The sequence below is a fragment of the Vicia villosa genome, linkage group LG2 (assembly GCF_029867415.1).
Source record: "Vicia villosa cultivar HV-30 ecotype Madison, WI linkage group LG2, Vvil1.0, whole genome shotgun sequence".
NCBI lineage: Eukaryota > Viridiplantae > Streptophyta > Magnoliopsida > Fabales > Fabaceae > Vicia > Vicia villosa.
Window position 1 is genome coordinate 106,967,326 of NC_081181.1, and position 14,358 is coordinate 106,981,683.

Sequence of the window (14,358 nt, forward strand, 5' to 3'; positions counted from 1 at the left end):
TAAACAATGCATTATGATTTTCATTCAGAAATTAACAAATTTTTACATACTAGAAATGCTTAAACAAACAATGAAACGTTACAAATGAGAATGCAATAAAGAACTAAATGAATGCCATTGTTGAGGAGACTTGACTCCGTATGGACTTATTGCTCTCGAATGCCTTTGCAGTTTTGATACCCCATTGAGACTTCAACTTGTGCATAGGACCTCTTGGAGTGGATTGTGGTTATTCCGAAATCAACAAGGACTTGAATTCTGCCTTTGAATGTCCTACCACCTTCAGTTGAATGGCTAGGTGCCCCAGCATGGTAGCCACTTAACATTATCATATGTTTCTTCCACACACTTTAGATTACTTCCCAGAAGAATATTCCAACAAAGGCGTACAAGAGTGGTGCATTTTTGCCTTACTTTAAGGATTCGGGCAATGCAAATGTTGCAATACTCAAGATAGACAAGGTCTTGCTTATCCCTCGGTCGGGAGCCCCAAATATAGATGCTAGAACAGTAATCACCATCATGAATGGAAGAAGATAGTATGATCATCACACTCAGGAGAGCTACGTGTGGTAAGGAAAGCCCAAAACACCAACTGGAATACCAACAATCAAGGATATAACTGAGTACAAGGCCTTGAAATTACATTACTTCGTTTCCCATATTGTTTTTGTCTCATATTCTTTCTTTCTCTGTCGACGATCAAATGTCACTGAGAAGAAAATTTCGGGAAGAGATGACTCATGATATGAAGCAAAAGCTTGAGAATGTGAAATGTCTTCGTAGAACCCTCTTGATTATCTCATGGAAAAATATTCTGACGAAGTTGCACAAGAATTTGTAGTGCTTTAAGGGATTCGAGCATGCGAATGGTGCAATGCTCAAGATAGACAATGTCTTGCTTATCCCTCGATCGGGAGCCCCAAATAACTTCCACTTGTGTACAAGAGATGATTACCACTTTGGCTTCAATATCCAAACCATTTGGAATGAGAGTAAGTCACCCTTGCATTTTTTTTGACATCAGGCGCTAGGCACAAACCAACAATATCTAAATCAGCGGAGTCACGACTTTTTATGGCTTCCAAACTTTCCTCCAAGAGGTGGAACCTTTTTGTTACTTTCAGTACTCGGAAACTTGAAGACTTCAATGATGTGAACTCTCCTTACCAAGAATAGGAATCTCAACATTACTTCAGACATGCTGATTCAAAAGACCTTCTCTTGAGGTGAGATTAACATTGCATTTGGCCTCTGAGGAACTTGTCTCAATTCTTCTTGTCAAAGAGAAAAGGCTTGAATAACCTCCATACACTGATTCATGTCAACCCCCATTTTTGTCCTCATTTTAGTCAAGACATCACGGAGTTGTTCCATTATTAAAATTTGAGCACGTAGCGGTGAGAAGTCAATTTGTCGTTGAAATCCAAATTTGTATAGAAAGGGCCCTCATAAGCTTCTGATAGAACCATGAAATGCATGATTTTATGAATGCATGTTTCATTTACAAGGGATCCTAAAGTCCTTTCACACACTTTTTGTTTCTCTTTTATTATTATTTTTTTTTTTTGCATATAGTATCTTTTCTTTTTTCTTTTCCATCTTTTCTGTTTTTCAACTTTTTTCCGTTTCCCTTTTTTTTTTTTGGAAATAGACTTTAGAATCCCCCACAAATGAAGTGGATAGAGTGATAATGTTATGCAATGCAAAACATGGGATCAAGGTCCATATAACCTTAGTAACCACTGTACAATCCTTTGAATAACTGATATAGGTCAGATGTCATGAGATCAAAGGTCCGACACCTTTTTGAATACCAGGAGAACCAATAGTCACCAACAGAATATGAATAGTCACCAACGGTACCTGTCATGTATATCCCACCCCACTCACAGGTGAATCTAGGTCAAGGTAGGTCAAAAGGTCTCCAGCGTTAACAACTCTCCTGAAACACCATCATTGTTGCAAATACATGCCAACAACGGTATCCCATTCGAGTCTCGGCTGGTCGTGGGTCTCATGATCGCAATCAACAGAACCTGACATTCTGTTGGCGTCATGACTATCCACTCTATCCTAGGTATCCTATGTGTCAACTCTGGCCTGGGTATTGGGCCTTTTACCTCATAGAACATCCCACCCAACCTGCAAAACAGAACAGAAGACCCCAAGGAACACAGAATATAATCCATATGCATGATGTGCAAACAGAAATAAACATGATATGCAAGCAAAAAAGTAAACATGTAAACATATATACAAGGTATAGACATAAAAACAAATAAACACCCAGTAAATAAACAAACAAACGCAGGCTAGGATCGACTCACTAAGGATGGACCAGCAACAGGTCTAGCAACATCCCCAGCAGAGTCGCCAGCTGTCGCTACCGCGAAAAATGGAATCAGAGTCGCCACTAATATATTTATCCCATAAGGGAAAGGAATATCAGATAACCTAACTCGGAATAAGAACAAGGTCTTTCGACCAGAGAATAGGGCACGGGGAGTCGGTTACGCAAGGGGAAGGTGTTAGCACCCCTCACGCCCATCGTACTCGATGGTATCCACCTATGTTTGTTTCTATCTAAAGGGTGTCTAATGTATAAACCTAAATGCGAATGCATGCAAAAGAAATACGGGGAAAAGAAGGAATTATTTACAAGTGTGCTCGCTTAGGCCCCGCGACCCAATGCCTACGTATCCCTTACAAGGAATCAGAGCGACCGTAGTTCGGCTCCATAGTTTCCATTTGTTTTGTATTTTTTAGTTGAACAGCGGTTAAGGTCACAATCCACGATGCTCGACCTTTGGAGACTTATACGCCTACTTTTGGAAAGGACTTAACTTGTTCTTAGGTGCCTAACAAGGCAAAAGAGTGAACTTGGGTTTGTGTTTTTTATGTAACTACATGATGAACAAAACCCAATACAAGGTTTCGCACCACTTCATTACTTTGTTTTAATTTGAGCCTTTATTAAATGTTTTGAATGTTTTTGGTTGGGTATTTTTTAAGGGAATTTACTTTGCGATTAGAATCACATAAAAATGTATAATGATCGAGAAGCAGATTAGGGAATGAATCCCACTCACTTCTATCCCATTATATAATGTTCAAGAAACAGATTAGGGAATGAATCCCACTCATTTCTATCCCATTAATTAATGTTCGAGAAACAGATTAGGGAATGAATCCCACTCATTTCTCTCCCATTAAGTAGTGACCGAGAAACAGATTAGGGAATAAATCCCACTCATTTCTATGCCACTAAGTGATTGAGAAACAGATTAGGGAATGAATCCCACTCATTTCTCTATCACTTTCTTAATGTGATTCGCATCTTTATTTGTTAATGTTTTAAAGTTGAAAAGAAAAAGAATGAAAAAGGGAGACTAACCTATTTCTCTAACCTAAGTGTTATCCTAATTCTAATTCTAAAGTTAACATGGAGACTAAATTCTAAAAGGGGCATTAAAATGGTATTAACAAAGTAGGCCAAAAATATGGCCAAAAACAAGTAACAAAATCACACAACAATTATACAAAAAATAGCATGGAAATGGTACAAAAACAATTCAAGCATTAGTACAAAGTTAACCTAAAAAATACTACTATTTTTATGGGTTTTTTCATGAAGGAGAATTGAAAGGATTAATGTCAAAATTAACCTAAAATCTACTATTTTTATGAGTTTTCTAATGTCAACGATCACCTAATAATCTAACAAAATGTTAAAGGTTTTATCACGTTTTTATCAACTAAAAATAATAAAAAAACTATTGTGAAGTGAACCTAAAATCTACACATTTTAATGGAGTCAGGGGGTTTAAAGTTGAAAATGGTGGTGTCAGTAGTAAATGGGGCGCAGGCCCAGGCAAAGAGCCCAACAGAGTTTTTGTTGTAGTTTTTGGGAAATGCCAAAAATGGCGCCTGGGCCTCAGAGGGAGTTGCAATCAGAAATTCGGCCCAATGGATCTTTGTGTTATTCAGATTTTCCATTAATCTTGTTGATTCAAGTCTTGTACTCAAATCCTAATTACGCTAGTAAACACCGATTAACTACTATATTAATATTAATCTTAATAATCACTCTAGACTAAACGTTAAATATTCACATTTAATCCACTAACCTAAGGTTCCACGTATTAACCCAATTTCAATTAATTCAAAAAAATAAAAATGAAATAAAATAAAAATATGAAAGAGGATTAGGGTTCAAACACTTGTGACGTTTGGAGTTCTTCTCCCTCCTCTCTCACTCGCGGCGGACCTCCCCTGCTTCTCCCTATGAACTCGCGGCGGTAGCGACGAACGCTCTCCACTCGCCGATCAACCCAAACACTCGCAGTGACGGTCGGAGAACTCTCCTCTCATCTCGACCTCTCCGTCCCAAGCTTTCCGCTCTGATTCAATCAAAGCAGCATAACAACCTCTCGCCCTCGTCCCTGAACTCAACTCTCCGATTAGCTCTCCTCTCAAACGAATCTCTCTCTATTAGCTCTCACTGTGTTCGTTCCGTTGAAGTTGATGTGAAGGTGTCGTTATTGTTGCGTGGTTGCGATGATAATGATGAACAATATGATGATTGCCGAAAGCGATTCGAAGATAACGAACGAAATCGCGTTGAAGATTGCTGGTCGCGTTCTTGAAGGTGATGGAGATCGATGTTGATTTGCAGAGATTCAAGGCGGATGTTTGGGTTGAAGTATGAAGATTGGCCGTTGCAGGATTGGGGTTGAAGAGGTATAAACGGTTATTGAAGAAAAGAGAAAGATGAAGATTGGTGGTTTGAGGTGTGAAGAAGATGAAGAGAGAATTGATGGATTCTGTTACGGTTCAGTTAAAGGTTGGTTACCCTTCTTTCTCTCTCAATCTTCTTCTTCTTTTCTGTTATGAACTTCTCTGATCTCTTCTATATTTTTATTTCCTGGTGATTGAATTGGAGATTTTGGTGGTGATTGAAGATTGGAAGAAGAAGGTTATGGATGGTGGTGAGTTTATGATGAAGTTTATGGCGTGAGGGAATGTGAGAGAGTGATGGTGATTGAAAATCGACTGGGAATTGAGAGGGCTCGGAGATTCTGTTGAAGCGTTGGTGATGATTGAATGAGTGATGAAGATGATGAAGTTGAGAGCAGATTGAAGGTGGGAGAAGAATGAAAAGAGAATCCAGAAAAATGCTGAATGGAGAGGGAGCTCTGTTATATAGAGGTTGAAGGAGGTTTGAGGTTAGTTCATCTCTGATTTTTCAGTTTGTTATTTCTGTTACATCTTTTTCTCCATTCTGTTATATTCTGTTAGTTTAGTAACTGAATCGGTTAGCGAGATAATTCTGTTACAAATCGGTTAGATGGAAAATGTTAGTTACAACATGATAGGTTGGTTAGTTATATGGACAATTGGTTAGGATGTGTAACTGAAATGTTTGGATTAGTTTTCTGTTATGGCAGTTGGGTAGTTACAAACTATTGGCTGAATGTTGGTGGGGATTGTAGAGATTAGAACCTGTTGGAAAGTTCTTGCTGAGATGCTAATGAACCAAGTATGGATGTTAACTTTGTGCTTGCCCTGTAGGTGTTAAAACTGAATTTTATGCGAACTTGAGCTGAACCGACCTCGTGTTGATGGCAATTGTATGGTAAGATGAATGTTTGGTTTTGAGTGTGGATGTATGTTCTGTATGGTGCTGATCTGATTTGGATGGTTTTAATGAATGTGCAGGTTCAGCATATGGCTTATTTTGACCAGCTGTTTGGCGTCAATTCTGAAGAATTTTATGCGGGCGCCGGCCTTGGCTTGCTGATGGTGTGGCTCGGATATGGCTGCAAGATCATGGTTTGGGGTGAGCGTAACTGTTATGATTGGATACGGCGCAGGTCCTTGATAGTAACTGCGTTCATCTTGAACTTCGGAATATGGTTTTTCTGGTTCACTTGATTGTGCGCAGGTCCTTTAAATTGTGTTAGATTTTGTTTGTGATGTAGGATGTGTTTGTATCTGTTTCTTATAGTTTTCTGTTATAAGGGGTTAGCCTTTTGAGAAGTATGATTCAACTCTTGTTTATTTGTTGTCAGTTGTATTCTAGATGAAAGGTTATACATTCTGAGTTGATAATTTTATTGACAGGTTAGCTGTGAATTGGATGTTACTGCTGCAAGGTTATTTTGATCCCGATGTGCGTTTGGAGAGATGGCTCCACCCATGAAGAACACAAGAACTTGAAGGATAGTGGTGAAACTTCCATTACAGATTTGGTCTAGGAGATTTAGGATAAGTCTTAGGAAATAGTCAATAGAGTCAAAGGCAGTGGTTAATAGTCAACAGTATCACTTTTGTATTTTTAACTTTTGTAATTCAATTTGGATTTTTGTAGCTTGGCCTTTTTGTAATGGGCTTTGTATGGATGGGCTTTGTGCATATGGGTTGGACTCCTGTAATGAATGAGAATCTGTAACCTTGTAAATTTTCTCTTATGAATAACTTTGAAACCAATGAGTCCTTGAATTTATCTCTTGACTTTGTGGGCATCCCAACAATGTTTCTTCCGATTTTACCTCTAAATCTCAATGACATGAAGGATGAATGAAGCTTGGACAATACTTGAATGAACTTGAATCGAATGTTGAACTTTCCTTCAATTAATAAAGCTTTTACAGATATTCCAAATTCCTTCCGCTTTATCTTCCAATCTTGTGTGCTTGAGAACTTTGATTCATTTTACAAAGGTAAAGACAAATTCGACTTCACTTCTCAAGGAACCTTGACTTCAATTCAATCTTCTAATCCATATCAAACTTGTGCGACACGTGCCAGGTGATTGAAATAATATGACTTAAATCCCATCTTCAATTAATGGGCCTCAATGAGCACATACCAAAAACTCTTAATTCCTTTATTTGAGAGGCAGCTTCATAACTTGATTTGTTCGAGAAAGAACCAGAGCATTAATCCCACGCAAACTTATTTGAACCCTTGACAGACCACCTAAATATTTGATCTCTCGAGAAGCTCTGATGAAGGTGCTATTGTAGTCTGGAAACCTTGAAAAATGAGAAGATCTTTACAACCATGAGGAACCCAAACCACCAACGTCCTTGATCCCACTGCCAAGTTCATTGATTAATGATGCATGATATGTTAGATGAACTAATGGAATGTATGTACATGAATGATATGTGAAAGCCAATTGTGTATAAATAAGTGGGCAAATTTTGGGGTGCAACACTTAGGGATCATTCACTTATATTCATCGGCTTCCTACGTAGTTCATGTCAAGATGGTGCCGACTGCTAAATAAACTACTCGGGGTAATTAAGAAGGTTCAAAGTCTAAGGTTTCGGTAAAGTGAATACTCAAAACGATTCAACAAGCGTGGGGTCCTAAAGTATTTGGACCGTACCTATCTTCAAGCGATTGGTACTTAAGTACCCTTCGGGTGTTTAGATCTATGCATTTAAATTTTTAAAATTTTGTTATGGTTCAAATAAATGGGGAAGTTCGGACAAACACACGAAATTTGCATTATGAACTCGAAAGTACACAATTTTATTCAAGGGAAATTGCGGGAAAGGGAAATTATGCTGAAAAATAAATCTACTAAGAAAAATAAAGGACATAAGGCATAAAATAGATTCTAACTCCCCTATGCTTATTCCAAGCATTGTCCTCAATGCTTATGCTACCGGTCGCCTTGGTCGGGAGGTGGTTGGATGGTAAAGTGATTGTAAAGGCCATCCACCCGCATAGAAAGGCATAAAATAAAGATAAAAATAAGATAAAATCAGAAATATGGGTTGCCTCCCACAAAGCGCTTTGTTTAATGTCGGTAGCTCGACACCAGTCAATGATGCTTAAGTGGTAAGCTGAGTGGGAAGTTCTACTAATTTCATACAGTTAGAATATTCTTTGTTATCTATGAAATAGTAGTGTTTTAACCGTTGTCCATTAACTATGAATGGTTTGCTAGATCTACTCTTAATTTCTACAGCTCCACTAGGTAGAACTTTGGTTATTTCGAAGGGACCAAACCACCTAGATCTAAGTTTTCCTGGGAAGAGTTTAAGTCGAGAATTAAATAAAAGTACGATATCTCCTATATTAAATTCTTTTCTCGATATTCGCTTATCATGCCATTTTTTCGTTCTTTCTTTATAGATTCGGGCGTTTTCATAAGCGTCCAATCTAAGCTCTTCTAATTCATGAATATCTAAGATTCGTTTTTCACTGGCGGAAGAATAATTTAAGTTAAGGGTCTTAATTGCCCAATAAGCCTTGTGTTCCAATTCGACTGGCAGGTGACAGGATTTTCCATAGACCAATTTGAATGGTGTGGTTCCAATGGGTGTTTTAAAGGCAGTTCTATAAGCCCAAAGTGCCTCAGGTAGCTTAGTGGACCAATCTTTCCTAGATGTAGCAACAGTCTTCTCTAGAATTTGTTTAATTTCTCTATTTGAGACTTCGACTTGTCCACTAGTTTGTGGATGGTAAGGTGTTGCTACTCGGTGGTGAACTCCATATTTTAACAGAAGTTTCTCAAGAATTTTGGATATGAAATGTGAGCCACCGTCGCTAATTACTACTCTAGGGATACCAAATCTAGGGAAGATGATGTTTTTAAAGAGTCGGATTACTACTCGCGTGTCATTCGTAGGAGCGGCAATAGCCTCGATCCATTTCGATACGTAGTCAACAGCGACGAGTATGTATTTGTTACCAAATGAAGAAGGAAATGGTCCCATGAAGTCGATTCCCCACACATCAAAGACTTCGACTTCCAAAATGCCTTTCTGAGGCATTTCATCGCATCTTGATATATTTCCAGTGCGTTGGCACCGGTCACAGTTCTTAACAGCGATGTGGACGTCTTTCCATAAGGTTGGCCAAAAGAGACCAGCTTGTAGGATCTTTGCACAAGTCTTGGAAGTGCTTACATGTCCTCCATATGGAGCAGCATGACAGTGAGAAATTATGCTTCCTACTTCTTCTTCAGGGACGCAACGACGGAATATACCATCGGCTCCTCTTTTGAAAAGAAGTGGTTCGTCCCAATAGTATTGTTTCAGGTCGTGGAAGAACTTCTTCTTTTGTTGGTAAGTTAGATCTGGCGGTAATATTTTAGCGGCTAGGTAGTTAACGAGATCAGCGTACCAAGGTACGGTTGAGTTTGCTATATATGCTTTGGCAGTTCTTTCTACTTCGGTGTGAGTATTGTTTAAAGTTTCTGTTACCGAAGCGATGTCTAACTGGGCTATGAGTCGCTCATATGGGAAATCATCATTAATGGGCACGTCGTTAGGTTTATTTCCTTCCATTCTTGATAGGTGATCAGCAACCACATTTTCGGTGCCTCTTTTGTCCTTAATTTCAAGGTCGAACTCTTGCAAGAGTAGGATCCATCGAAGGAGTCTTGGTTTGGCATCCTTTTTGGTTAATAAGTATCTAATAGCGGCATGGTCGGTATAGATAATAATTTTCGCTCCCACTAAGTAAGATCGAAATTTGTCTAACGCGAATACGACAGCTAAGAGTTCCTTCTCTGTAGTGGCGTAGTTCATCTGCGCAGGGTCTAAGGTTCTACTAGCGTAGTATATAACATGAAGTTTCTTATCTTTTCTCTGTCCTAGGACAGCTCCTACAGCGTAGTCACTAGCATCGCACATAATTTCAAATGGTTCGTTCCAGTTAGGTGGTTGCATGATTGGTGCGGATATCAGTGCTTGTTTAAGAGTTTGAAAGGCGTTTAGACATTTCTCATCAAATATGAATTCCGCGTCCTTCATTAGTAGCTCAGTCAGTGGTTTGGTTATTTTAGAGAAATCTTTTATGAAACGGCGGTAGAAACCAGCGTGTCCTAGAAAACTCCGTATTTCTCTAACACTTTTCGGGGGTTGAAGGTTTTCAATAATTTCGATCTTAGCTTTGTCAACTTCAATCCCTTTATCAGACACGATGTGTCCAAGTACGATTCCTTGTCTTACCATGAAATGGCATTTTTCCCAATTTAGTACCAAGTTGACACTTACGCATCGTTTAAGTACCATCTCCAGGTTCGAAAGACATCCTTCAAAACTTTCTCCACATACGGAGAAATCATCCATGAATACTTCCATCACGCCATCGAGAAAATCAGCAAAGATCGACATCATGCATCTTTGAAATGTCGCGGGTGCGTTACACAATCCGAACGGCATTCGTCGGTAGGCGAATGTGCCATAAGGACAGGTGAACGTCGTCTTTTCTTGGTCATCAGGATGGATAGGTATTTGAAAGAATCCTGAGTAACCATCTAAATAGCAGAAATGGGAGTGTTTAGCCAGTCGTTCGAGCATTTGGTCAATGAAAGGTAAAGGAAAATGATCCTTTCGAGTGGCTTTGTTGAGTTTTCTGTAGTCAATACACATTCGCCATCCAGTTTGAGTGCGTTGCGCTATTGATTCGCCTTTAGGGGTTGTAATGACAGTGACACCTCCTTTCTTGGGCACGACATGTACAGGGCTTACCCACTTGCTATCGGATATAGGGTATATGATTCCTGCTTCTAACAGCTTTTGAACTTCCTTTTTCACTACATCGCTTAGAATTGGATTGATTCGTCTTTGATGTTCTCGCGAGGTCTTACAGTCTTCCTCGAGCATAATGCGATGCATGCAGATAGAGGGGCTTATTCCCTTTAGATCAGATATGTTATAGCCTAAAGCGGTAGGATATTTCCTAAGGACATTGAGTAACTTTTCAGTTTCGATCTGTCCAAGGTCAGCGTTTACTATAACAGGTCGTTCAAGCTCTTCATCTAGGAATTCATACCTTAAATCTTTGGGCAGTGTTTTAAGTTCTATAGCAGGTTTCTTAGGGCAAGGAATAGGATCAGGGGTTAATGCTAGGCATTCACTCAGATTATTATCTTGGTATTCCTCACGCCAGTTATCGTCCTCGAAAATAGGTGGCATTGGTATTTTTAGAACTTCAGAGTAGGTGTTTTGTTGTTTCTCCATTTCTTTAACGCATTCGTCAATAACGTCCAAGAAACAACAGGAATCGTCTATAGCTGGGGCCTTAAAGAATTGGGAGAGAATGAACTATACTTTTTCTTCTCCGACCTCAAATGTTAGCTTTCCTTTCTTCACGTCTATAATGGCACCAGCAGTTGCTAAGAATGGCCTTCCTAGTATAATAGGGATATTAGAGTCTTCTTTAATGTCCATTATGATGAAATCAGTGGGGATATAGACTTGTCCTATGCGAACAGGTACATTTTCGAGCATTCCTACGGGAAATTTAACAGATCGATCAGCTAATTGCAAAGACATCCTTGTCGGTCTCAATTCACCTAGTTTGAGTTTTTCACAAATGGATAAAGGCATTAAACTAACACTGGCTCCTAAATCACATAAGGCTTTGTCTATTACGAATTTCCCAATTACACAAGGTATAGAGAAACTACCAGGGTCTTTTAGTTTAGGAGGCATGTTGTTTTAAATTATAGCGCTACACTCAGCAGTTAGTGTAACAGTTTCATTTTCTACTATCTTCTTCTTATTGGACAAGATCTCCTTTAAGAACTTAGCATATGAGGGCATTTGGGTAATAGCTTCTGTAAAAGGAATGGTAACATTTAGTTGTTTCAGAAGCTCTACAAATTTCTTAAATTGTCCCTCATTCTTAGACTTAGCAAGTCTTTGAGGATATGGAATCGGTGGTTTATATGGCGGGGGAGGCACGTAAGGTTTCTCTTTTTTAGATGCCTCTTCATTCTCATCCTCCTTTTCAGTTTCAAGTTGTTCTCTTGGTTTTTCAGTCGCTTTATCAGGTTTCTGATACATGGTTGGGTTCTGAAGCCTTGGATCGATTGGTCCATCTAGCTCAGTTCCACTTCGTAGTATTATGGCATTAGCGTGCCCTTTAGGATTAGGTTGTGGTTGACCAGGAAATGATCCAGCAGGTGCGGAAGTAGTTGCTTGTTGTTGGGCCACTTGAGCAATCTGAGTTTCTAACATCTTATTATGGGTTGCTAGGGCATCTACCTTAGTTGCTAGTTGCTTCAATTGTTCACCGGTGTGAACATTTTGGTTAAGGAAATCCTTATTTTGTTGAGCTTGGGTAGCAATGAAATTTTCCATCATAATTTCAAGGTTAGACTTTCAGGAACATTAGGCATATTAGGGATGTTAGCAGCAGGTTTTTGGTAACCTGGAGGTACAGCAGGTGCTTGATTCGGTACAAATAGAGCGTTGTTATTTTTGTACGAAAAATTAGGATGATTCTTCCATCCAGGATTGTAGGTGTTGGAATACGGATTCCCTTGAGCGTAGTTAACTTGATCAACAGAGACTCCTGCCAAAATAGCACATTCGGGGGCAGCATGTCCAAGAACTCCACATAATTCGCAGTTTGGAGTTACAGCAGCCACGGTGGCTGCGGGTGGTAAGGTCAAGCTTTCTAGCTTTTGGGTAAGGGCATCTACCTTAGCGTTCACTTTGTCTAGGCTACTAATTTCGTACATTCCGCCTTTAGTTTGAGATTTTTCCACAGGAGTTCTTTCGCTTCCCCATTGGTAACGATTTTGAGCCATGTTTTCAATTAGATGATAGGCTTCGTCATACGGCTTATCCATTGGCTATCACGGTATCAGCAAATTGGATGAACTTTGTTAAATGTTCGTTAGGATCATCGGTAGGAACACCGGAAAATTGACGTTGTTGAATGGCTGATATCAATGACGGCTTCAGCTCGAAATCGTTTCGGTTAATAGCAGGGTTAACGATGCTCTTGTGGGGCTCTAGTTGAGATGGGGTGGAATATTCTCTGAGTGGACGGTTTCGCGGTCCTTCGGCCATTTCTACTTTCGGCTTGAGTTCTTCTTCGGATTCTTGGTCGGAGTCAGATTCTGACTTAGCGGCTGATTCCTTTTCGGAATCTGAGAGGGGAAAGGGAATGTTGTGATCTGAACAGTATTTCCTGATAGCTCGTCTTACGTTAATAAGACGCTCAGGTTCGCTCGTCGTTCGTACTAAGGTATCGCTTTTTGAGCGAGTACTTGGCATACAATCGACGTAAAAGGAAAATAAAATTTGTTGCCTTAGTCTATCGCGCAACGGGTAAATCGCACTATTGACTAAAATCAGTCCCCGGCAACGGCGCCAAAAACTTGATCGTGACTTTATATAAGTCAATCGGGATATCGCTGCAAGTATACAGCTTAGTCGTTAAGTTTTAAAAGATATCGAAACCCACAAGGACTGAGGGTCAAATAATACGGTCTTTCGTTGCAATTGGCAGCTAAGGCTTTCGATATTCGTTGGTTTAGAAATGAAACTTAATTAAATTAAGGTAAACGATAATTAATTAATCAGGTGTTTAGACACCGGTGTGCAATAGTCCGACTTCTGGGTTTAGCAACTTAATGGCATATTTTAAATAAATGTAGTCACTTTTCAGAATAAGTTATTCGAGTTAAAAACCTTTACCTCACACTTTCGTGTTTATTGACTCAGATTATACTACCAGTCCTAAAGTCCGCTCTCGCTAAATCTTTATAAACTGAAAATAATTTTTGAAAGTCGAATAAAATATAATCAACTCTAAAGCTCTCTCGCTGTATTTAGAGTTGATGTTCGATGACCGCTATCCGGTAAAAACCTCACACTTTCGTTATTTTGATTTTAGACCTTAGGATGTAATTTACTTCCGTAAAAAAAACAATTCAATATTAAAATAGGAAATCAGAACCAAAAAAATGCTTTGTGGAAATTTAAGCCAAACAGTTACTAAACCTGTCCGTCTGAGACCTTACACACCGGTTCAATAATTTAGCCGGACATATTATATTCTTCAATCAAATAGGAAACAGAATATGAATAAATTAACACAAGCATAGCAGTAAAATTATTAAACAATGTAAGCATGTAAAAGAAACCTGTAGACTGAATGATTAAATTGAGCTCTATGTTCCAAAGCTCCAAACAGGTTCAAGCAATTCTTCACGTAACAGTACAGATCCGGAAATTAAATACTTAAACTAAACTAAGTGTAGTAATCCTTCAATGCAAAGAATTACTACTTTGGATGGTGAATTAAAAAGGGAACAAAGGTTCTGTGTGCAGAAATAAAAATATACTGGAAGCAAAAACTCTGAAACTGAAATTCGGTGCGGAGAGGAGAGAGGCTTCAGTTGTGATATCTTCCTCTTTTTATATGCTTCATAAAATCAGGTTAACTCGTATAATCAGTCTTCCACTTTCCTCATTTTTCGGATGCAGAACCGTCTCACGTTTTGCTGAGAAACAGGCGTAAATAGTGGAAAAGGGGTTTGTGCCTAGGGGCACACGTGAGTGCCTAGGGGCACACTTCACAAATTTGCAT

General features: G+C 39.1%; 1 protein-coding gene across 1 annotated transcript; it reads right to left on the reverse strand.

Moving 5' to 3' along the window:
- Nucleotides 1-11,075: 11,075 nt before the first annotated feature.
- On the reverse strand, nt 11,076-12,116 carry LOC131649747 (uncharacterized). The gene is made up of 2 exons (XM_058919505.1): nt 11,489-12,116; nt 11,076-11,398 (listed from the first exon to the last, which is right to left on the reverse strand). The coding sequence occupies exons 1-2, from the start codon at nt 12,114-12,116 to the stop codon at nt 11,076-11,078; spliced, it is 951 nt and encodes a 316-aa protein (XP_058775488.1).
- Nucleotides 12,117-14,358: the final 2,242 nt, after the last annotated feature.